Source organism: Salmo trutta, chromosome 31 (assembly GCF_901001165.1).
Source record: "Salmo trutta chromosome 31, fSalTru1.1, whole genome shotgun sequence".
Taxonomy (NCBI): domain Eukaryota; kingdom Metazoa; phylum Chordata; class Actinopteri; order Salmoniformes; family Salmonidae; genus Salmo; species Salmo trutta.
Window position 1 is genome coordinate 2,182,515 of NC_042987.1, and position 26,609 is coordinate 2,209,123.

The following is a 26,609-nucleotide window of genomic DNA, read 5'->3' on the forward strand; positions in this document are numbered from 1 at the left end:
TTCCATTCAGCCACAAGAGCATTGATGTTGGGCGATTACGCCTGTAGGCCTGGCTCACAGTCGGCGTTCCAATTCAGGTCAGGGCTCTGTGCAGGCCAGGCAAGTTCTTACACACCGATCTCGACAAACCATTTCTGTATGGACCTCGCTTTGTGCACGGGGGCATTGTCATGCTGAAACAGGAAAGGGCCTTCCCCAAACTGTTGCCACAAAGTTGGAAGCACAGAATCTTCTAGAATGTCATTGTATGCTGTAACGTTAAGATTTCACTTTACTGGAAGTAAGGGGCCTAGCCCAAACTATGAAAAACAGTCCCAGACCATTATTCCTCCTCCACCAAACTGTAGAGTTGGTACCACGCATTCGGGCAGATAGCGTTCTCCTGGCATCCGCCAAACGCAGATTAGTCCGTCGGACTGCCAGATGGTGGCAAGCTTTACACCACTCCAGCCGATGCTTGGCATTGCACACGGTGATCTTAGGCTTGTGTGTGGCTGCTCGGCCATGGAAACCCATTTCATAAAGCTTCCGACGAACAGTTCTTGTGCTGACGTTGCTTCCAGAGGCAGTTTGGAACTCGGTAGTGAGCGTTGCAACCGAGGACAAACTATTTTTACGAGCTACGCATTTCAGCACTCAGGGGTACCGTTCTGTGAGCTTGTGTGGCCTACCCCTTTGCGGCTGAGCCGGTGTTGCTCCTAGACATTTCAACTTCACAATAACAGCACTTACAGTTGACCAGGGCAGCTCTAGCAGGGCAGAAATTTGATGAACTGACTTGTTGGAAAGGGGGCATCCTATGACAGTACAACGTTGAAAGATACTGAGCTCTTCAGTAAGGCCATTTTACTGCCAATGGTTGTCTATGGAGATGGCTTGGCTGTGTGCAAAATGTTGTACAACTGTCAGCAACGGGTGTGGCGGAAATAGCCGAATCAACTAATTTGAAGGGGTGTCCACATACTTTTGTATATATAGTGAAGAAACACACACGACACCAAAGTGTGGTGTCAATGGAGCTTGTCAATCCCACTGTTAATCCAGTGTTTTTGGTGAGATAATACTGAGATGATGTTGTATCTAAGTTAGAGTTTGTCATCTACTACTAAACAACAGGTGCATCATTGAGATTATATATATATACAGTTGAAGTCGTAAGTTTACATACACTTAGGTTGGAGTCACTAAAACTCGTTTTTCAACCACTCCACAAATTTCTTGGTAACAAACTATAGTTTTGACAAGTCGGTTAGGACATCTACCTTGTGCATGACGCAATTAATTTTTCCAACAATTGTTGTGGGTCACAATTCCAGTGGGTCAGAAGTTTACATACACTAAGTTGACTGTGGCTTTAAACAGCATGGAAAATTCTAGAAAAGAACATCATGGCTTTAGAAGCTTCTGATAGGCTAATTGACATAATTTGAGTCAATTGGAAATTGGGAGCAATTTCCAAACGCCTGAAGGTACCACGTTCATCTGTACAAACAATAGTACGCAAGTATAAACATCATGGGACCACGCAGCTGTCATACCGCTCAGGAAGGAGATGCATTCTGTCTCCTAGAGATGAACGTACTTTGGTGCGAAAAGTGCAAATGAATCCCAGAACAACAGCAAAGGACCTTGTGAAGATGCTGGAGGAAACAAGTACATAAGTATCTATATTCACAGTAAAACAAGTCCTATACTGACATAACCTGAAAGGCCGCTCAGCAAGGAAGAAGGCACTGCTCCAAAACTGCCATAAAAAAGCCAGACTACGGTTTGCAACTGCACATGGGGACAAAGATCGTACTTTCTGGAGAAATGTCCTCTGGTCTGATGAAACAAAAATAGAACTGTTTGACCATAATAACCATCGTTATGTTTGGAGGAAAAAGGGGGAGGCTTGCAAGCCGAAGAACACCATCCCAAACGTGAAGCACGGGGGTGGCAGCATCATGTTGTGGGGGTGCTTTGCTGCAGGAGGGACTGGTGCACTTCACAAAATAGATGGCATCATGAGGAAGTAAATTATGTGGATATATTGAAGCGACATCTCAAGACATCAGTCAGGAAGTTAAAGCTCGCAAATGGGTCTTCCAAATGGACAATGACCCCAAGCATACTTCCAAAGTTGTGGAAAAATGTGTTAAGGACAACAACGTCAAGGTATCGGAGTGGCCATCACAAAGCCCTGACCTCAATCCTATAGAACATTTGTGGGCAGAACTGAAAAAGCGTGTGCGAGCAAGGAGGCCTACAAACCTGACTCAGTTACACCAGCTCTGTCAGGAGGAATGAGCCAAAATGTACTTGTTGTGGGAAGCTTGCGGAAGGCTACCCAAAACGTTTGACCAAAGTTAAACAATTTAAAGGCAATGCTACCAAATACTAATTGAGTGTATGTAAACTTCTGACCCACTGGGAATGTGATGAAAGAAATAAAAGCTGAAATAAATCACTCTCTACTATTATTCTGACATTTCACATTCTTAAAATAAAGTGGTGATCCTAACTGACCTAGACAGGGAATTTTTGCTAGGATTAAATGTCAGGAATTGTGAAAAACGGAGTTTAAATGTATTTGGCTAAGGTGTATGTAAACTTCCGACTACATATATATACAGTACCAGTCTGTATATATTGGACACATCTACTCATTCAACGGTTTCTCTTAATTTTTACTATTTTCTATATATATATATATATATATATATATATATATATATATTTTTTTTAATATATATATATTATGACCTCTTTACGTCCTCATTTGGACTAATCTTCCAAGAGTCCTTAAACATTAATATACAATTTATAATACAATCACATTTTCACATAAACTCAGCAAAAAAAGAAACGTCCTCTCACTGTCAACTGCGTTTATTTTCAGCAAACTTAACATGTGTAAATATTTGTGACTAACAGAAATGGGATAATGGGTCCCTGAACAAAGGGGGGGGGGGGTGGTGCAGTGCATCATCTTCTCATTGACTGTACCAGATTTGCCAGTACTTGCTGTGAGATGTTACCCCACTCTTCCACCAAGGCACCTGCAAGTTCCCGGACATTCCTAGCCCTCACCCTCCGATCCAACAGGTCACAGACGTGGGATTGAGATCCGGGCTCTTCGCTGGCCATGGCAGAACACTGACATTCCTGTCTTACTGGAAATCACGCGCAGAACGAGCCTTATGGCTGGTGGCATTGTCATGCTGGAGGGTCATGTCAGGATGAGCCTGCAGGAAGGGTACCACATGAGGGAGAAGGATGTCTTCCCTGTAACGCACAGCGTTGAGATTGCCGTCAATGACAACAAGCTCAGTCCGATGATACTGTGATACACCGTCCCAGACAATGACGGACCCTCCCCCTCCAAATCGATCATGCTCCAGAGTACAGGCCTCGGTGTAACGCTCATTCCTTGGACGATAAACACGAATCCGACCATCACCCCTGGTGAGACAAAACCGCGACTCGTCAGTGAAGAGCCCTTTTTGCCAGTCCTGTCTGGTCCAGCGACGGTGGGTTTGTGCCCATAGGCAACGTTTTTGCCGGTGATGTCTGGTGAGCACCTGCCTTACAACAGGCCTACAAGCCCTCAGTCCAGCCTCTCACAACAGCCTATTGCGGACAGTCAGCACTGATGGAGGGATTGTGCATTCCTGGTGTAACTCGGGCAGTTAATGCCATCCTGTATCTGTCCCGCAAGTGTGATGTTCGGATGTACCGATCCTGTGCAGGTGTTGTTACACGTGGTCTGCCACTGCGAGGACGTTCAGCTGTCCGTCCTGTCTCCCTGTAGCGCTGTCTTAGGCATCTCACAGTAATTTTTTGCCCTTTTTTTGCCCTGGCCACATCTGCAGTTCTCATGCCTCCTTGCAGCATGCCTAAGGCACGTTCACGCAGATGAGCAGGGACCCTGGGCATCTTTCTTTTGGTGCTTTTCAGAGTCAGTGGAAAGGCCTCTTTAGTGTCCATAACTGTGACCTTAATTGCCTACCGTCTGTAAGCTGTTAATGTCTTAATGACCGTTCCACAGGTGCATGCTCATTAATTGTTTATGGTTCATTGAACAAGCCTGGGAAACAGTGTTTCAACCCTTAACAATTTAGATCTGTGAAGTTATTTGGATTTTTGCAAATTATCTTTGAAAGACAGGGTCCTGAAAAAGAGACGTTTCTTTTTTTGCTGAGTTCATGTTAAAAACAACAGACATACAGTAATACTCTGACATATTGATAGATTGATTACTTCATCTACCATAGTCCTGCACAACCATCCAATTTATATATTGAAAAGTTTCTGGTTTGCTCAGATAAAATTATTCAATTTCTTTATTACTCTAAATTGAAAAGTTATTTTACGTATTTCTCTTTTCTGCCTATATACAGTACTTTAGACCAGACAGGGTGGGGCTTGACCACCGGGGGGAGCCTCCAGTCGCCTAGCAGCAACAGTAGCAGCTCAGCGAAGGAGGAGCCACCAAGGTACAATTGGCCGAGCGTCGTCCGGGTTAGGGTTTGGCCGGGGTAGGCAGTCATTGTAAATAGAATTTGTTCTTAAATGACTTGCCTAGTTTAATAAAAGGTTAAATAAAAAATACAAATAAAACAAAAAGTTAATATGGCTTGCTGTAGAGAGGGATGGGGTAAATTGCCATGGTCAGATGGTCTATTCCTGTTCTACTCTATTTCTAATGGTTTGAACACTCGAGTTTAGAGTACAGTAGCAGATTGACACTACTCACCCAGCTGGTCCCGCCCCCCTGGCTTTTAGTGAATAGTAGCGAGGAGCCCCGGAGGACTGTCCAGGACGACGTCCAGTTTTTCCTGTAAACACAAACACACACATACGTCATCCTACATCATTCAGGCTGAGGCCACACAGAGACATAAAGAAAACATCAGAATTTACCATTGTCAGTTTTTGTCTGTCAAAAGTTAAACTTAAGTCAACGTTTTTTGGTTTTTTTTTTTACAGACAATCATGTCAGTTGTCTGTCATCCGTCAACGGATGACCCCCATTGAAAAACGATTGGCTCAAGCCGCAATTTCGGACACAAAATCTATTTTTGCTTTGGGGCAAAAACATCATTCGTACATCTTATTTCAACTCAACAAACACTCCATGTTGTGTTGCTTTGACCAGCAGTTTATCAATATGTGTAGGAAACTCCTGCTCCTCTCCTAAAACAGTACTACTCACCGTACTTTTTTGCCATGCTCGGTGATCTTGGTCACATTAAGAACACCACACTTCTCTGAAGGCTGCAGAGAAACAAAGAGACTCACATCATCATCATCACATGTAGGCGGCCAGACACGACTGACAGGGAAAAAAAGCAATACACAATCTCTGTCACAAATTACACCCTATTTCCTATATAGTGCACAACTTTTGACCAAAAGGCACACAGACATACAAAAAGCAGCCCAAACAAACAGCCCAAACCAGAGAGACTGAAGGAAAGAGTAGACAAGAAAGTAGAAACGTTAGTATGACTGAAATCATGCAGTGAAACCACAGCAGGACAACACTTAATAGTATCCCCACAGTCTAGTCTGTGATACAGGGTTACAGTCACCACCACCACTTGTTGGTTCCAATACAGGTAGAATTTGTACAGAGTCACCAGTAAAGACAGCAGAGCAAAGTCATTTGACAATTCAGGCACAACAAGAGACCAGATTTTCTACAGATTTTCGACCATTTCCTATGAAAATTGACATCAGTCGACCGGGAAGGCCACACTACAGGAGAGGTGAGAGAGAAAGGGGGATACTAACAGAGGTGGGGGGCTTGAGGGACGAGGGGTCTGAGGAGTCAGAGTCAGGAGAGCCGGGGACCTTGGGGCCCAACGCTGCATCCTAGTGATGAGGATGACAACACAGTCTAAGATCTACTGAGTACTACAGAGGGATGTTCCAGAAAGCACGATCAATAAGTTAGCCAGCTAACTGTCCTAAATATTCTGAAATACCTGGATTGAAATTAGCATGGTATAATTAACTTGACAACTAACAACACATACCCATATTCAAGATTATATTTTAAAATTAACCAGAAAAGGAAGAGATATACAGTATCTGACTGCTTTTCAAAGTTAGCTCGCTAAGTTAATGGTCCTGCTTTCTGGAACAGCCCCAGAGACAGTTACAGAAGTAAAACAACATATAATGAGTGGTTACATGGACATGGAGATGGATAGTTAAGGACAGATAGAGTTGTTGAACGTTATCAAGTATTCTTTTAAAATAACATAATTAAACCATGCAATTAATATATTTTGATTGAACCTGAAATCAAACTACTAACTGAGGGAAAGGAAAGGTTGATATCGCCATGCTTACATCGACACTACGTATATTATTGTAGATTATAGAAGTGATTATAGTTTATATGATATATTATTATAGAAGTGATCAATGGGTCATCATTAAATGTCATATCGTTTTTCAGATAAATAGTTATTAACAGGAGGAAGTGCACTAAGCTCGGAACGTGATAGGCCTGATTGGATGAAGGTATAATTTGATTAGATGAAGGATAGTGATCATTCTCGCTCTCTGTGATTAACAAGCAAGGTGATTGGCTGCTGGGATTGGAGGGTGTAGGGGCACTGACTTTTGTCTGTCTGTAAGGGTGGGGGCGGCCAGAGCCTGTACGGAAACGCCTGTTGTTTTTGATGAGTCACTGCAGAACAGAATCATGAGTCTACAACTACCCCCTCACATTCACATCATGATCGTGTTCCAAATGGCACCCTATCGGGGCGGCAGGTAGCCTAGTGGTTAGAGTGTTGGGCCAGTAACCGAAAGGTTGCTGGATGGAATCCCCGAGCTGACAAGGTACAAATCTGTCGTTCTGCCTCTGAACAAGGCAGTTAATCCACTGTTCCTAGGCGTCATTGTAAATAAGAATTTGTTCTTAACTGACTTGCCTAGTTAAATAAAAGTTAAATAAAAAACAAAAAGTGCATTACTTTTGACCAGAGCCCTGGTGCCATTTGGGACTCAAGACTACAACTACAGCTCACATTCACATAATAAACAAACTCACTAGACAAGATACCTCAGAGACTAGAAATGTGACCTATAATGAAACTTTCATTTTTTGGGGCATCTCACCTTGTCGTTGGTGTCCAGTACGTAGGTGCTGTGTCTCCACTTGGTCAGGACGATGGGCTCTACATTCTTCCTGTCCAGACTGCGGCTCTTAGGGGTGTCTCCTCCGCCCGGCAGGGGAGGAGGGGAGTGGTTGTACTGCAGAGAGAGAGAGAGAGAGAGAGAGGAGGGATGGGGACAAACATCATACAGAGGTACTAATAAACATTAACACTTTCAACGAGAAAGACAAACATATATGAAACAAATAAGTGTAACTATGTTTGGGGACAAGCAACCAGTCCAAACTATTAAACTAATGCTGTGTTCATAACCAACTGGGAAGGTGGAAATTACCAGTTGTGAAGTCGTAAATACCAGTTGGATGCATTCACGTGCTTTGATCTAATTGATAAAACGCAGATTGGATCCCAGGCTATGTCGCAGCCGGCCGCGACCGGGAGACCCATGAGGCCACACACAATTGGCCCAGCGTCATACGGGTTGGCCGGCCGGGATGTCCTTGTCCCATCGCGCTCTAGCAACTCGTGGCAGGCCGGGCGCATGCACACTGACACGGTCGCCAGTTGTACTGTGTTTCCTCCGACACATTGGTGCGGCTGGCTTCCGGGTTAAGCGAGCAGTGTGTCAAGAAGCAGTGTGGCTTGGCAGGGTCATGTTTCGGAGGACACATGGCTCTCTCCCTTCGTCTCTCCTGAGTCCGTACGGGAGTTGGAGCGATGGGACAAGACTAACTACCAATTGGATACCATGAAATTGGGGAGAAAAAGGGGTAAATAGTACACCAAAAAAAGCTAAGAGAAGCTCATATTGGTAATGGCCAACAAGCGGCGTCAACCATAAGCAAAAAGTACAGCTACCATGTCTGTAAACAAATGACAGTGTTTAAAAAACATATTAATAGATTGCTTTTTAGAAATAATGTTTTGTTGTTGCATTTAACTACAGAAAATGCTGTTATGGAGGTCATTTCCTTGGTTGGTGATGTCAGAGGTCACCATGTGGGAGAAGTCGGAGCTCGGGGATGATAGACGAGTTCCCCACTAGTAATTACAAGCTGGAGGTGCATTCAAGTAGATTTTTCCCACTTGGTTATGAACGCAGGGTAAATTGGAGGAAGTGTACTTGGGCTGGGCCATACCTTGGGCAGCTTCCATTCAGATCTTGAGCCGTCAGCACTGTAGTAGTAGGGTCGGCCCTGTTCATCAACATGCTTTATCCACTGGACGGACACAGACACACACACACACACAAACAAGACTAGATGAGCATCACTGACACACTGAAAAAGCACCTACTGTGGTGCAGTGGTCCGGTCTAAGTGTAATATAGAGAAGAACTCAGAGGCCATGACAGTGAAGACAGACACAGAGAGAGTCCCCAGTACCTTCTCATTAGTATAGTCACTAACATACAGAGTGTGTCCATGCTCATCCAGCTCTTCTGACCAACCTCGAGGCGGGGAGCCATACTGGCTGTCTGATTGGCTAGAATATGTGCTGTGGCAGTTGTCCTCCAACGACAGAGGCTGGAAGCGACCAATGGCGAGCGAGAGGAGAGGAAGGAAGGATGGGGAGAAAGAGAGAGGCAGAGTTGTCTATGATTAGGGGGAAACGGAAGAGGGAGAGAGAGGGGGGGAGGCAGAGAGAAAGAGGCAGAGAGAAGGAGAGAGAAAGAGAGAAAGGGAGGGAGAGAAAGAAAGAAAGAGAAAAGAGAGAGAGATAAGGACCAATCACCATTGAGTTATCTATGCATAGAGAATAGAAAGCACCAATCACGACCAACCACAGTCAGAGCTACAGTATAGAGGTCACAGTCACCCAATGTACAGCCAAAAACACTGCAGTCATTCACAGCACAGCATAGCACCAATCCTTTGAAATCTTTCAAATACTTTAAGCATTTGCTCTAACCTGCCTGGAGTGCCAGATGAGAGGGGTTTACAGTTGTGGAACTATTCTATAGGTCCATTAAAACCTCCTAGAGTCTAAGGGTCCAGGGCTGGGTTTCTACTAAGCTGACATATGGAATTGATTTTAGAGGTTCATAACCAAGGATCATTCAGCTATTTGTTTTTGAATTTTAGGACCACTGTAGGTAAAAAATATATATATATAAAAAAGTATTTGATGAAACATTGAATTGGGCCTCACTGCCATTAGCCCATAAAAACACAATGAATAACTTTCAGTTTTTATTAGTTTTATTTTTTATAATTTAACCTTTATTTAACTAGGCAAGTCAGTTAAGAACAAATTATTATTTACAATGACGGCCTACCGTGGAACAGTAGGTTAACTACTTTGTTCAGGGGCAGAACAACAGATTTTTACCTTGTAAGTTCTGGGATTCGATCCAGCAACCTTTCGGTAACTGGCCCAACACTCTAACCACTAGGCTACCTGCTGCCCCGGTGGCATGCATTGAAACGCGGGGGCCTTTTCGTGGCTTTCTTTTGCAAATTACTATGAATTAACAGACTTATTTCCTAAAACTTTTCAATACTAATCATCATATTAAGGTGTGGACATTCATTGTGTGACAATAAATAGCATGTCTATTGTGCTCTAGCAGCCAGAATTTGTCCATCCGCTCTCAACAGAAAGAGCTGGCTGTTACTATACGAGAGAGACTGTTCGTGAAGAGATTACTTTTTCCCTCGACTTACAATAGTAAGCGGTAAATGTAGTAAACCGGTAAATGTATCATTGTGAGAGCTTACTGCTAAAGTGGATACCTATTCACTTAAAGTGGAAAGTCTGGAGAAGACAGCCAATGCGACAGAGGTGCGACTCCATGACCTGGAAACAGCGCGAGCTAAGTTGGAAGGAAAAATCTAATTCCTAATAGAGAAAACACAATCACTTGAAAATCATTCCTGTAAATTCAATGTGCGGATCACAGGACTTGAAACTGGTGTTGAAGCGGGCAACCCAACTTCCTTTTCTATAAACTGCTTGGGCAGGAGAAGCTGTGTCCCATGCCGCTGATTAACATTGCGCTCCACATGGGTCCTCTCCGGAACAGATCAGGTGTATGATTGTACGGATCCACAGCTTTGAAGTCACGCTGCGAATAGTTCACCTTGCAACGGAATCTGGGGGTCTGACCTACGCAGGGCATAGGATCAGCATCTACCCAGACCTGATTGCCTAACTCAGCCTTTATTAAAGTATGGATCACAACCCACTTGACCTGTTAATAGTGGGTCGTGACATGTCAGAGTAAATGTATGATTATTTAATTAATTACTGGAATTGATTTGGCCAAGTGCAACTTCGCTGTCTACAGTTTGGCAGCTGCGGGAGAGGGTGATGCCCGTGTGCTTTGCGGTTTACTAGATCTTTTTTCTGCAGTTTTCTTGAAGATCACTCCGCGACCCACATGCTGCCCCAGGGCAGTGATTGGGGACATTGCCCTGAAGACCGCCTTTCAGATGGGACGTTAAACGGGTGTCCTGACTCTCTGTGGTCACTAAAGATCCCATGGTATTTATATAAGAGTAGGGATGTTAACCCCGGTGTGGCTAAATTTCTAATCTGGCCCTCATACCATCATGGCCTCCTAATCATCCCCAGCTTCAAATTGGCTCATTTATCCCCCTCCTCTCCCTGTAACTATTCTCCAGGTCATTGCTGTAAATGAGAATGTGTTTTCAATTTAACTTACCTGGTAAAATAAGGGTTAAATAAAATTAGCAACTATTGAATATGAATCAAGTGAATTATTATCAGAACCCAAAATAATAAACCAAAGATTCTCCTTTCTATGAAGAATTGTACACCTCTGATTGTAAATCCACACCAAGCCAGATCGAGTCATTTTTAAAAGATATAAGAACTCCTCTTCTCTCAACTGAGGAATCCGGCCTGCTGAGAGCCCAAATCTCTCTCCATGAACTCCAAAGGGCATTGGATAACATGAATAAAGGGCATTGGATAACATGAATAAAGGGCATTGGATAACATAAATAAAGGCAAATCACCTGGTTGTGACTGTATTCCTATTGAGGTCTATTTAACATTTTTGAAGCAATTAGGTCCACTGTTACTTGAAATGATGAACACAGCCATTCAAAGGTTCATTTGGAAGGGATGTAAATACAGCATTAATTTAGCTTACATTAAAAAAAAGGTTAGGACTCCACCCAGTGCTCTCACTATCACCTTTGATAAACACGGATATTAAACTATTTTCCAAAATTCTGTCTTCCCGTCTTGAAACTTACTTACCCAAATTGGTACATCTTGACCAAAGCTGGTTTGTTAAAAAATTATTATCTTCAGGTAACCTCCGTCGTCTATTACATATCTTACATGCTTCATCAGGAACCAAAGACCATTGGGAAGATCAACAGTATCTCTCGACGCAGAAAAAGCTGATGAGAACGATCATATATCTTTGGCTGGTTTTGGAACGTATGGGACTTGGCTCCAAATTCATTCATATGATTAAAATACTATATGCCAATCCCTCAGCCATAGTAATAACAGGCAATACCTGCTCTGTTCCATTCAAAATAACTACAAGTAGCTGGCAAGGTGATCCCATCTCACCTCTGCTATTTTAATTGTCTTTGGAGCCCCTGGCACAGGCAATTCGACAATCAAAATAAATTACACCAATATCTCTAAATTCTACGGATCACATCATCTCATTATACACCAATGATATTTTACATTATTTAGACAATGTATCTCAATCCCTCCCAGAAGCATTGACGATCATAGACAAATTCAGCTCCATCTCAAGTTATAAAATACATTAACCAAATCTGCCCTACTTCTGTTCAAGACCACGATGGAGGACTCCCTCTCTACTTATGGAATCCCAATTGTTTCCCATTTTAAACATTTGGGAATAGATGCAGTATATTTTCTTCCTTAGATAAAACCATTGCCAGAAACTTTAACAGAATGCTCAAATCAATTCAACCCAAACTCAGTAGATGGACTAATATCCCAGTTGCTTTAACTGGCAGAATATCTATTGTCAAAAAGAATATAATGCCAGGGCTGAATTTCTGTGGTTCAATGCTTCCCTCGTCTCCCCCTTCTGGCTATTGGGATACAATCCATAGTGCAGTTTCAAAATGTATATAGCAAGGTAATCAAGCCCGGATAAAATTATCAAACTCGCAAAGAGGAAAAGGACTATCTGTACCAAACTTTAAAATGGTATTTCCAGGCTCTAGCATTTCATCCCATCCTAAATTGGTTTAGTCATGATTCTTCTACACCCTGGCTAGAGAGAAATATGGTGTCTCCTATATCCCTGGAAGAGGTGTTCTTCACTGAAATATCACTTAAACAATGTAAAATACGCTTTGGTCCTATTATTGCTCACATCATTTCTATTTGTTGCAAAATTGAAATACAGTGTAACTGGGATTCAAAATGTCATGCTCATATGCCAATATTACACCATAACGCCTTGCAATCTGGAGAGCGCCACATTTTGTTATGTTACAGCCTTATTGTAAAATATATTAAATTCATTGTTTTCCTCATCAATCTACACACAATACCCCATAAGGACAAAGCAAAAACAGGATTTTAGAAATGTTTGCAAATGTATTAAAAATAAAAACAGAAAAACCTTTGCTATGAGACTCAATATTAAACTCCTGTTTCCACTGATCATCCTTGAGATGTTTCTACAACTTTATTGGAGTCCACCTGTTGTAAATTCAATTGATTCGGAAAGGCACACACCGGTCTATATGAGGTCCCACAGTTGACAGTGCCTGTTAGAGCAAAAAACCAAGCCATGAGGTCGAAGGAATTGTCCGTAGAGCTCAGAGACAGGATTGTGTCAAGGTACAGATCTGGGGAAGGGTACCAAAACATTTCAGCAGCATTGAAGGTCCCCAAATACACAGTGGCCTTCATCATTCTTAAATGGAAGAAGTTTGGAACCACCAAGACTTTTCCTAGAGCTGGCCGCCTCAGGGAGGTGACCAAAAACCCAATGTTCACTCTTACAGCGCTCCAGAGTTCCTCTGTGGAGATGGGAGAACCTTCTAGAAGGACAACCATCTCTGAAGCACTCCACCAAAGCAGGCCTTTATTGTAGAGTGGCCAGATGGAAGCCACTCTTCAGTAAAAGGCACATGACAGCCCACATGGAGTTTGACAAAGGACACCTAAAGGACTCTCAGATCATGAGAAACAAGATTATCTGGTCTGATTAAACCAAGATTTGGCCTGAATGCCAAGCGTCACGTCTGGAGGAAACATGGCACCATCCCTAGGGTGAAGCATGGTGTTGGCATCATGCTGTGGGGATGTTTTTCGGGTGCAGGGACTGGGAGACTAGTCAGGATTGAGGGAAAGATGAACAGAGCAAAGTGCAAAGAGATCCTTGATGAAAACCTGCTCCAGAGCACTCAGGACCTCAGACTGCGGGAAAAGGTTCAACTTCCAAACAGGACCCAGACCCTAAGCACACAGCCATGACAACGCAGGAGTGGCTTCGGGACAAGTCTCTGAATGTCCTTGAGTGGCCCAATCGAACATCTCTGGAGAGACCTGAAAATAGCTGTGCAGCAACACTCCCAACCAACCTGACAGAGCTTGAGAGGATTTGCAAAGAAGAATGGGAGAAACTCCCCAAAGCTTTTTGCGTCATACCCAAGAACACTCAAGGCTGTAATCGCTGCCAAAGGTGCTTTGACAAAGTACTGAGTAAAGGGTATGAATACTTATGTAAATGTGATATTTCCATGTCTATAAACCTGTTTTTGCTTTGTCATTATGGGGTATTGTGTGTAGATTGATGAGGGAAAAAAATGATTGAATCCATTTTAGAATAAGGCTGTAACCTAACAAAATGTGGAAAAGGTCAACGGGTCGGAATACTTTTAGAATGCACTGTATATAAGAGCAAGCCATTAAAAAAGTATGGTCCACAGATCTAATTGAATCTTACCAACCCTTTAACTGGAATATAATATGGAAAAATATGACATTGGCATCCCATAATAGGAACCATCAGTTTATACATTTTACGTTTGTTCACAGACTGTATTTAACACCAAGGAAACGTTTTACAATGAATTTGGCCCCAACTCCCAACTGTTCACTGTGTCCCCTAAATCAGGTAGGCACATTCCTCCATATGATGCGTGAGTGCCTTGCAGTTAAATGCTTCTGGGGCAAAGTTACAAACTTCATTTAGAAGTGCATGAATGTAAATATCTATGCTTTGCATCTATTATGTTACATAACAATAATATCTCCTTGAATCTGTCAATCAATCAGAGACGATTGCACTGCCGTAATTGAGGACCGGAGGGGTGGCAAACATTGTTTCTGGGAGTATTGGGGGGGGGGGGGGGGGATGGAGACGTTGGCTGTGTATCATCACTGAATGAATCGTGATGAGTATAGACCCACAAATATCATAACCCACAAAATTGTTATTGTAATGGTGAGGGGTATGAAATTTGTGCATCTGTAAGTTTCGCACTCATCTTTATTCTAAATGAATTCAAGACTATCCGTAATCATGGTAGCATCTACATTAATGTAGAAGTGTTAAGAAACATATTCTATTGTTATTTACAATAAAAGTGACTCCAAAATGACACAATACATGACTTAATATACAATTGATATTTGGCACAAAAGAATAGGAAAAACACAACTAAAACAAACAGGAAATGCATCCAACAAGTTTGTAGTCACAAGCTTGATGTAATCATTGCGTGCTAGGAATATGGGAACAAATGCTAAACTTGTCCCAATACTCTTGGTAACCTAAAATGGGTGGACTATGTACAAAACGTGCTGTAATTTCTAAACGGTTCACCTGATATGGATGAAAATACCCTCAAAATAAAGCTGACAGTCTGCACTTTAACCTCATAGTCATTGTATTATTTCAAATCCAAAGTGCTGGAGTAACTGTGCCAATATCTCTAGCTGAAACAGACGGATTTTGATAGGGGATTTTTTTATGCTAATTATATTTCTGCGCACAGACAAATCAAATCAAACTTCGACTCTAGCCAGGCAAACTCAATCAAGCACATATACATTTTTTTTGCATGATTTCAAACAGTATTTGAACACAGGTTTGAAAAGCACAGAGAGCCAGAGATCCCATACAGTATTTCACTGAGCCCTGCTCTGAAGATTGTGACCGGGTGTCGAGAGTTAGACATGAAAATTAAAATACTGCAGTGACAGTCACAGTTTAAGGAACACTGAGTGCTTCTGGCCACAAGATGGCAGCGTAGTGTTCTGCAAACCATTCCAAAAGACAACTGATACTGCCAGAATGCACCAGTGATTCTTTCTGTCGAATGCGTTTGGATGGGCTTATGAGAGTACAAGCACATACCCCATTAGTGTTCATGCATGCGTTTGCATTTGCTTGTGTCTATGCCTGAATGTGTGTTTGAGTAAGTATGTGTGTGTGTTTTCAATATACACTATATGTCCAAGTGTCTACATACCTCTGCCTCCCCAGTGCTTTTGCTGTGAGTCTCCCCCCGGCTGCTGCTACCACTGCTAGCGTCCTTGGCTCGGGGCGGCTTCCATGTCCGCTCCTGGGTGGCGCGGTTGAAGTAGTAGTGTCTGCCGTTCTGGTCCTTGGAATTTCATTGAATTTAAAATCTTGAATTGTTCATTAAAATATTTCATAAACAAATTGCCATTTGTCTTCAGCTCATAGTTAAAAACAGTAAAATGACAAAGAAACATAGGCCATATATAGGCTGCATCCCAAACGGCACCCTATTCCTTATATAGCTGGGCAATGGTGAAAAGTAGTGCACTAAATAGGGAATAGGGTACCATTTGGGCGGCATTCTTAGATGATACGTAAGTTACAATACATGACACAGTGACAGTACAGACCTTGTGTGTCTCCCAGTCCCCCAGGACATGCAGTGGGGAGCTGGAGGGGTTGGGAGGTAGGCTTGACCGAGAGATCTTCAGCTCCTGAAGGTTAGAGTAGACAGGAGACTCCGGTCTACCACCCTGAACCGATGGAGAGACAGTCTGGAGCAGAGGGAAAGAGCGAGAGAGGTGTTGTTGAATGGCTTGTTTAATAGAGACAGTGGAGGAGAGATGAGGGAGTGGAAGAACGAGCTTCAGCAAACCAACAGCAGAGTCCGGCGATAGCAAGTGAAGGAAAGTTCCCCTTTTGCATACAGCTGACCTTCGTTATGTTGAGGTCGGGTCCTTTACAGAAAGGGTCAGGGGCCTCATTTATCAATATTGCGTAGAAACTATTCTAAAATCCTACTTAATGGAATTTTGAATGTTCGTAGGCATAGAAAAAGTGATTTATCAAACAATAGGAGATCACCATTGATATACACCAATTGTTCTTAGCCTCAGTGCTCGTGTTTGACCTTGGCTATTTGCATTGCGAAACATTGTCCATTTGGAAGACCCATTTGCGACCAAGTTTTCACTTCCTGACTGATGTCTTGAGATGTTGCTTTAACCTGTTGGGACTAGGGGGCAGTATTTTCACGGCCGGATAAAAAACGTACCCGATTTAAACTGGTTAATACTCTTACCCAGAAATGAGAATATGCATATAATTAGTAGATTTGGATAGAAAACACTCTAAAGTTTCTAAAACTGTTTGAATGGTGTCTGTGAGTATAACAGAACTCATATGGCAGGCCAAAACCTGAGAAGATTCCATACAGGAAGTGCCCTGTCTGACAATTTGTTGTCCTTCAGTTGCATCTCTATCGAAAATACAGCATCTCTGCTGTAACGTGATATTTTCTAAGGCTTCCATTGGCTCTCAGAAGGCGCCAGAAAGTGTAATGGGGTGTCTGCAGTCTCTGGGCGAAGTACAGCAGCTCTGTTTGTGAGTGGTCAGCCTGGGAACAGTGAGACTGAGAAGCACGTTCATGAGAATTCTCAATTTTTTTCTTTCAGCCTTTGAATGAATACAACGTCGCCCGGTTGGAATATTATCGCTATTTTACGAGAAAAATAGCATAAAAATTGCTTCGAAGTACGGTAATGGAATATTTAGAATTTTTTTGTCACGAAATGCGCTCGCGCGTCACCCTTCGGATAGTTACCTGAACGCATGAACAAAACGGAGGTATTTGAATATAACTATGGATTATTTGGAACCAAAACAACATTTGTTGTTGAAGTGGAAGTCCTGGGAGTGCATTCTGATGAAGAACAGCAAAGGTAATCAAATTTTTCTCATAGTAAATCTGAGTTTGGTGAGGGCCAAACTTGGTGGGTGTCAAAATAGCTAGCCATGATGGCCGGGCTATGTACTCAGAATATTGCAAAATGTGCTTTCGCCGAAAAGCTATTTTAAAATCTGACACCGCGATTGAATAAAGGAGTTCTGTATCTATAATTCTTAAAATAATTGTTATGTATTTTGTGAAAGTTAATCATGAGTAATTTAGTAAATTCACCGGAAGTTTGCGGTGGGTATGCTAGTTCTGAACATCACATGTTAATGTAAAAAGCTGGTTTTTGATATAAATATGAACTTGATTGAACAAAACATTAATGTATTGTATAACATAATGTCCTAGGAGTGTCATCTGATGAAGATCATCAAAGGTTAGTGCTGCATTTAGCTGTGGTTTTGATTTTTGTGACATATATGCTTGCTTTGAAAATGGCTGTGTGATTATTTTTGGCAGGGTACTCTCCTGACATAATCTAATGTTTTGCTTTCGCTGTAAAGCCTTTTTGAAATCGGACAATGTGGTTAGATTAACGAGAGTCTTGTCTTTAAAATGGTGTAAAATAGTCATATGTTTGAGAAATTGAAGTTATAGCATTTTTGAGGTATTTGTATTTCGCGCCACGCGATTTCACTGGCTGTTGATTAGGGTGGCGTCCCACCTCGCCCAGACAGGTTAAGGTCCTGGAGTGGCCTAGCCAGTCTCCAGACCTTAATCCCATAGAAAATCTGTGGAGGGAGCTGAAGGTTCGAGTTGCCAAACGTCAGCCTCGAAACCTTAATGACTTGGAGAAGATCTGCAAAGAGGGGTGGGACAAAATCCCTCCTGAGATGTGTGCAAACCTGGTGGCCAACTACAAGAAACATCTGACCTCTGTGATTGCCAACAAGGGTTTTGCCACCAAGTACTAAGTCATGTTTTGCAGAGGGATCAAATACTTATTTCCCTCATTAAATGCAAATAATTTTATAACATTTTTGACATGCGTTTTTCTGGATTTTTTTGTTGTTATTCTGCCTCTCTCTGTTCAAATAATCCTACCGTTAAAATTATAGACTGATCATTTCTTTGTCAGTGGGCAAATGTACAAAATCAGCAGGGGATCAAATACTTTTTTCCCTCACTGTAATTCAGGAATTAATTCAAAATATGTTTTTTTTTAACTGTGTTTAGTAGCAGAGGCTTTATGGCTTTGTCATCAACCAAAAACACAGCATCTACCGTGATAGGAATATATTATTGAATACAATTTTTTTTTTTTACTATTTCAAAATGCATATGTTTATTAGGCTACTGTGTGGTGTCTTTAATTACAATGCTCTTCCTACCCTCCTCCTTGATGTCCTTCTTGGCAAGACTCTATTGTCCTGCTAATAGCCCATCATGGGTGGATGGCTTCTTTTGTATTCCAATGTGTTGAATGAATGTATTAATTACAGTCATTTACCATTCACATTACTTGGAGTGGAAACGTTGTTCACAACCTGCTACACTTGTGAAAAACTTTTTTTCTTCTAAATACCTCCAGCTGTCCATCACTACTGTAAACCGAGAAGTGTATTCTAAAAACACACAGTATCTACAGTCATACAAATATATTACTGAATTCGAGAGAAAAAACTAAAAACTGTTTTAAAATGTATATGCTTATTAGGCTAATGTGCAGTCTGACAAAAACCAACAGGACAGTGAGATGTTTACTGTAGCCATCATAGTAAAGTGCCTAATTCCTTACATAAGGGAGAGCAGGCCATGTCCAGACTTTCTCAGTGACCTCAAGTACTCATTAACTCTGTCTTTAATGCTTTTTCGTGTTGCATCAGTCATGGACAGAAACTTCTGAGACACAGTATTAATGATGAACATCCGGAGGTTCACTGGTAAGCCACATTTGCCTCAGGATCCATCCCAGTTGGTGTTCTGTGTCCACTCGTGGCATCTCTCTTTGGTTACACATCCTTGGAATAGCAGAACAGCATAACGGTCTGGACGGCCCTTGCTGTGTCTGGTGAGCAGTTTGTCAAGTTCTGTTGTCAGAAAAGGAATGGAAATGTCAGGATGAACCGACAACCTGACGAACCCGCCACGTTTGTTGACTCTGCCTGATGGAGGTGGAGTTCCAGAGCTCACAGGTGTGCCTGGCATGGATTGTGACACCATCTCGTTCCTCGCCCTCTTCAATGCGTCAGCAGAGTAACACTTTTAACAGCACATTACCCAACACTAGTGAGACTCACCTCGCATACAGTAGGCCTACAGTATATCTAAAAATATTTTTTTTCATCTGAACATGTAAGTCTCCTGATTTAAACCCGATCGAACATGTTTGGCATCAACTGAAAACATTCATCCGTAACTCTGCCAAGCCTATAAGCAAAGACAAACTGGTGAAGGCCATTAAGAGGTTTTGGCTTGAGAAACTGACGATACAACAATGCAACAAATACAATGATCATCTCAACAAGGTTGTACCCGTGGTCGTGGAGCTGGGGGGGAAGTGCAACTAAAATGTACAGTAGTTGAATTAAACATCTGCATTTTGAAAGTCTTTATCATTATTTTATTAACGAAAGCATAAAGATGTTGATGAACAAATACTGTAAAGTATATGCTTTATCCAACATTTTGCGGTTGCATGAGGTTTGGAGTTAGAAATATAAAACTTTAGAATACTTAAGCATCGAATAGCCATTAAGCACCTTTTTTGGCCATTAGGCTACACTTTACAATAGGACTAAACTCTGACTTACCACAGCGTCCCGTGTGGCTCAGTTGGTAGAGCATGGTGTTTGCAACGCCAGGGTTGTGGGTTCAATTCCCACAGGGGACCAATACGCAGAAAAAATGTATGAAATGTATGCATTCACTACTGTAAGTCGCTCTGGATAAGAGCGTCTGCTAAATGACTTAAATGTAAAAAAATCTATCGGTAGTCTAAACTGTGGCACAAATTGGGGGATTCTTCACGCCGAGCTATTAGACCCTCCATTTGTACATTAATGGAGGTGTGAATGTTTCAGTCTATCTTCAATATAATCATTCATTCAGAAGTTTAAACACTTAGGCCTGCAGTAAATTAGATTATCAGGTTAATTTTTCATTAGGTTATAATAATCCATGTCTTCTGGGAATGTTAAAAAGTTATGGGTGGAGTTAGAAATGTGTCTGTCGGAAGTATTAAAATCAACCAATGTCAGCCTTTTAAATGCCTTATTATTCAAATGTTGAAAGTGTGTGTGGGCGACGAAGAGAAACAAAATGGTGCAGTTTGAGGCCATGTGGCGGAGTGATGCGGACGCTGGAGATGAGGGTGTGAGCAGGTGGGTCTGGGCAAGTGTGATGTAGTTGTTTGTGTATGTTTTGTGTTGTCTAAAAATGTAAAATAAAATCTTAAAAAATAAATAAATTAAGGAAAAATTACAAGCTTCTGATTATTCATTATGAATAGGATTTATTCGATTTATTTTGTTTAAATACTTCAATGTAACCACAATGTCACAAAAAATTTGAACACAACATCAGCAGATTAACTTGGTCAAAACATTTCTTTATTAAAGACTATCAGAAAGAATGTTGGTACTTATTTATTTGGATCCAAAGCCACAAATGAGTGAGTCACTCAGCTTTATGCTGACAAATCCACGCTGGACTCTTATCATTCAGTTTCTTCTTCACATCAGCAAAGAAGGACTCCGTGTTTCAGAAACTCACTTTATATAGAGGGGCTATCACTCTTTCACACTGTGGTAAATAAAGTCAGTTTGTTATTTAGAATTATTTATGTCTGTTTTTAGGGGGATAGAAACCAAAAGCCCAAGTGTAATTGCGCCATTGTATTTACCCAAGTACTCTCTCAACTCCAGGACCACCGCCAGCAATTTCTGTTGTTGTTGCCTGATGCAGGACTCTAGTGGCAGAGAAGAGAGACTCTCGGACTGAAACATTCACACCTCCATTAATTTACGAAAGACAGTCAATTTGTGCCACAGTTCAGACTGCCGATAGACCAGCGTTCCAACTCCCCCTTGTGATAGTGTGGTGCAATGACAGTATTTACCACAATCTGCCACCATCTACCACAAACGGTCACGGCATAAGCTCTAAACTTTTAAAGGAAGAACCACTGTATATTTTCCCCATTCACTAGGCTATGCTTGAAAAGCAGCTCCCTTATTCCACCACTTGGAAACATGTGTATGCACGGTCATGGCTATGTGCAAAACACACACTCTCAAGCAAACGGTCTTATTGATAAATCTCACACTTTGCGTGGAGATGCTCCCCCGCACGGTTTACGCACATATTTGTGCCCATGCCTGATTGATAAATGAGGCCCCAGGAGTTTGTCTGGACAAGGTGACCTGACCAGGAAAATGGTTGGTTCCCTACTAGGCTACCCCTAGGCTATATAAAGTGTTTATCAGAAGAGCATTTATGAAATGACAAATTAAACTGTTCCAAATGGAACTTCTCTCAAAACGTATCTCTCTAAACCACAACAGGTTTGGAATAGGCCTACAGGTAAACACTCGGCTGACCAGTATTTATTATGCAACCACCAAAGCCATGATAAAGTAAATAATAGTAAACCGAAAGGGAAAAGGCCGGAAGGAATGGAAACGAGGGAAGAAGTCAGCCGAGAAAGGAAATGAAACACTAAAATGTATTTTGTACACTGACCTACAACCATTGGCGTTGACTTGGTTTAGTTGGTTACATGAATAATTTAGAAGGAAGGCCCTCTGCAACTACAGTAAATACAGTGTTATGTCTCAATTACAAGAGTCTGAGTGAGAGGACTAACTGCTGTCTCCAAGGGGCCACACGCCTCTCCATAGTGTGCACATTTCAATGTCATTTCAATGCACTTTTATGGCTCCAAGAAGATTCTTCAACTATAAAGTGTTTTAACTCTCCTAGCTGGAACACAACCCTATCACACAATTACTGTTGTTAACACAATCCAAAAATGGTCTATTATAAATCAGAATCTGGGTCAGGTGGGCATCATTTGAAAGCTTGTTCTGTTGCCAACATGACTAGCTATTCAATCAAATACGATATTACAGTGTTAGGCTAACCCAGGGTATGACACCATGTCATCTTGTAACTGTACATCAAGCATAGTGATCATCAACATTGTATATGACATGAGTTTTATTATATGGAAATGTGAAGTACACATTTGGACTCAGAGTGTTTGGCAGTATTATCAGATGGGGCCACAGTGTTTCCTGACCCCTCCTGTCTCAGCCTCCAGTATTTATGCTGTAGTAGTTTATGAGTCGGGGGGCTAGAGTCAGTCTGTTATATCTGGAGTATTTCTGCTGTCTTATCCGGTGTCATGTGTGAATTTAAGTATGCTCTCTCTAATTCTCTCTTTCTTTCTCTCTCTCGGAGGACCTGAGCCCTAGGACCATGCTTCAGGACTACCTGGCATGATGACTCCTTGTTGTCCCCAGTCCACCTGGACGTGCTGCTGCTCCAGTTTCAACTGTTCTGCCTGCGGCTATGGAACCCTGACCTGTTCACTGTGATTATTATTATTTGACCATTATGAACATTTGAACATCTTGGCCATGTTCTGTTATAATCTCCACCCGGCACAACCAGAAGAGGACTGGCCACCCCTCATAGCCAGGTTCCTCTCTAGGTTTCTTCCTAGGTTTTGGCCTTTCTAGGGAGTTTTTCCTAGCCACCGTGCTTCTACACCTGCATTACTTGCTGTTTGGGGTTTTCGGCTGGGTTTCTGTACAGCTCTTTGATATATCAGCTGATGTAAGAAGGGCTATATCAATACATTTCATTTGAGTATTTATTATAATCCTCAACGTCTAAATTTACATTTGCATTTTCCTCACTCACTCAGCAAACGGGAGGGAGGGAAGCTCAAGTTAACGGGAGGGAAGGGGGCTCAAGTTCTGAACGGCTGTCAACAAAACCCATACAGCACTGTGTAGCACAGAGCCTGAGGTCTGACGTCATGTCTAGCACATTACTGTACAGCCACTAGGTGTAGTCTTTTATATGTAGTCTTTTATCAGTGCCCAAATCTGTCATTTTCAACCCGTATATGGGTACGAGTTTAAAGGGTCTCATAGCTCTTTGGTCCTAATCGACCACTCAGGAAGCCACGCTGCTCTCTGTCCAACCATCCAGTGTGTGTGTGTGTGTGTGTGTGTTCTCTAAGGGGAGGTCCTGCCTGACTCTGCCATTAAGTATCAGTTAAATAGAATCCTCATTTGATCAGCCACAAAACCACAGGAACACTCCTCTCTCTCTCTCAGCCAGACAGAATATCATCATTCATCTGCAGTGTTTGTGTGTGTGTGTAATTTCACTGTAGGGAACAATGGTGGTTAGGAAACTCCCAGCTAAGCCTTCTCCGCCCTTCTTCTGAGGTGACAGTTATGTTTTTAAATCGTCAATGGAGAAATCAACTAGTCTACACTTTCATATTACCCTGAAATCCCACCCATGGAACACACACAAATGACTGTTCCAGGATGTGTTCTTAGGGGTAATGGTATTTGAACAAACAGTACCAGAGTTTGCAGTTGGGTACAGTAGTTGTAGACTGGTCCGTAGAGACCTGGTTAAAAGTAGTGCACTATATAGGGTATAGGATGACATTTGGGACACACTCGGTATGCCACGTAGGTTAATTTATGTTTTTACTCCATGTCATCAGTTGTATTGCATTGTATGGAGCCCGCCAACTGGTGGACAGATGGACATCTGGGAGCATGGAGACTGACTGGGCTCTGGATCAATACGCTCTCAGTCTCAACCCTGAAGTACACAATGGGGCCACTGGAGCAGGGGACATAAAATGGTTGACCTCTTGAACGATGGCTGTTTCCTAAATGGCACCCTATTCCCTAGAATACGCACGACTTTTGACCAGGGCCCACTGAGCTCTGGTCAAAAGTAGTGGACTTCATTGGGAATATGGTGCCATTTGACATGCAGCCATTGGGTGACTCAATAGTGCTCCCTTGCGGAACAGACGTAACTAAAGGAAACGGGTGTTCAATGAAATGATTAGACAATTATACTGTAATTCCACACAGTTGTAGCTTCAGTTTTTCTGCTGTACAGTGATAGAGCTACTGAAATCCCAGAGCGAACACACACAAAGTCGTTTGAAAGAATGAATGAGTGTACCCTTGCAGCACGCCACAACACTGTCCGCAGTGCAGTCAATTACGCAGCACCTCTCACTATCACTGTGATATAGGAGCAGACAGGATAAACAATGAGCACATTCCAAATCTCCTAATTACAGCCTAGGCTGAGGGCTGCAGGGGGCTGCTGGGAGCTGATGCAGCTAATTCCAGATAGGAGACCTGCAGGGGTCTTTCTCTCTCCCTCTGTGTGTGTGTCTCTGTGTCAGTCTTTCTCTCTGTGTCTCTCAGTTTCTTTACGCCTGTTTCTCTCCCTCTCTCCCTCCCACTCTGTGTTTCCCTCTGTGACCCCCCTTCTCCAGCTCTCTCACTCGCTTTTCTGCCAGTGGGGCTGTTGCTGCATACTGAGTGGGCCACTCTCACCCTCTGGCTGCAGCTAACCCAACCAGTCACATACTCAGGGAGAGAGGGAGGAAGAGAGAGAAAGAGAGAGAGGGGAGAGGGAGGAGGAGGAGATTGGTCCAACAGTGACAGTGAATATATTAGCTTAATATTAGATTGCCCTGGCCAGCTCGGCGGACAGACTTCATATTTACCTAGTATATATATATATATATATATATATATATATATATATATATATATATATATATATATATATATATATATATATATATATATATATATATATATATATCCTTCCACTTTTCATTTCATTAATAGACCATCTATCTTCAGGATATCATCTACTTTTGAGCCAGAGTATAAATCCAAACAATGTTGACACTACAGAGAAAGTTGATCACAGGATAGATTTTAGAGTGGGAGTAACTTGGACCCAATAGTTCATATGCAGATTCATGAGATGGCAGTCTCTCTCCGTACAGGATTCTAATTGGTCTGCGAGGGAGGAGGGCAGGACTCTAGAAAAATGGTGGAAGTCAGGAGTTTCAGTACTACAACCCCAATGCTGCACAGCAACCTGCTCTACTGTCTGAGTGAGAGTGCACAAACAAACAAACATGTGGTACAGGTTTACCTAAATCACACATAAGCATGCACACAAAAGCAAGGTAAGTACACATATGTACACACACATATCTTGTCCCCTTTACTTCTTCCTCATTCACGCAGAGAGCTGGATTTGATGACACAGGCAAAAAGAGTAACCCAAGTACTGTACTAACACCACCTCTCCTCATCTTACCTCTTCTCGTCCTCTACCTAACCTACTGTAACACTACATCATCTCGTCCTCTACCTAACCTACTGTAACACTACCTCTACTCGTCCTCTACCTAACCTACTGTAACACTACATCATCTCGTCCTCTACCTAACCTACTGTAACACTACCTCTTCTCGTCCTCTACCTAACCTACTGTAACACTACATCATCTCGTCCTCTACCTAACCTACTGTAACACTACCTCTTCTCTTCCTCTACCTAACCTACTGTAACACTACCTCTCCTCGTCCTCTACCTAACCTACTGTAACACTACCTCTTCTCGTCCTCTACCTAACCTACTGTAACACTACATCATCTCGTCCTCTACCTAACCTACTGTAACACTACCTCTCCTCGTCCTCTACCTAACCTACTGTAACACTACCTCTTCTCGTCCTCTACCTAACCTACTGTAACACTACCTCATCTCGTCCTCTACCTAACCTACTGTAACACTACCTCTTCTCGTCCTCTACCTAACCTACTGTAACATCACCTCATCTTACCTCTTCTCGTCCTCTACCTAACCTACTGTAACATCTTACCTCATCTCGTCCTCTACCTAACCTACTGTAACATCATCTTACCTCATCTCGTCCTCTACCTAACCTACTGTAACATCTTACCTCTTCTCGTCCTCTACCTAACCTACTGTAACATCCCCACATCTTACCTCTCCTCTACCTAACCTACTGTAACACCACCTCATCTTACCTCTCCTCGTCCTCTACATAACCTTTTTTTAAAAGGGGGTAGATCAGCTTTAATATTGCAGATGGATTTTGGAGTCCATAATTGTCTGCCTCATTTCCATATTTTCATATATAGTACCAGTCAAAGGTTTGGACACACCTGCTCATTGAAGGATTATTCTTTATTTTTTACAATTTTCTACATTGTCAAATAATAGTGAAGACATCAAAATTATAAAAGAACACACATGGA

At 42.2% G+C, this 26,609-nt stretch overlaps 1 protein-coding gene across 4 annotated transcripts in view; it reads right to left on the reverse strand.

Annotated features, from left to right (window-relative positions):
- Positions 1–26,609, reverse strand: part of LOC115169325 (rho GTPase-activating protein 12) — a 148,017-nt gene that overhangs the window by 33,557 nt on the left and 87,851 nt on the right. Inside the window, exons 3-10 of one of the 4 annotated variants that reach the window (XM_029724827.1) lie at positions 15,981–16,124; positions 15,578–15,712; positions 8,504–8,713; positions 8,258–8,338; positions 7,120–7,254; positions 5,779–5,859; positions 5,198–5,259; positions 4,739–4,820 (exon numbers count right to left, since the gene is read on the reverse strand). In XM_029724827.1, the coding sequence (XP_029580687.1) occupies positions 4,739–4,820; positions 5,198–5,259; positions 5,779–5,859; positions 7,120–7,254; positions 8,258–8,338; positions 8,504–8,713; positions 15,578–15,712; positions 15,981–16,124 (930 nt within the window). The remainder of the gene's footprint in view (positions 1–4,738; positions 4,821–5,197; positions 5,260–5,778; positions 5,860–7,119; positions 7,255–8,257; positions 8,339–8,503; positions 8,714–15,577; positions 15,713–15,980; positions 16,125–26,609) is intronic. The other 3 variants (XM_029724828.1, XM_029724829.1, XM_029724830.1) reach the window with 3 other exon arrangements.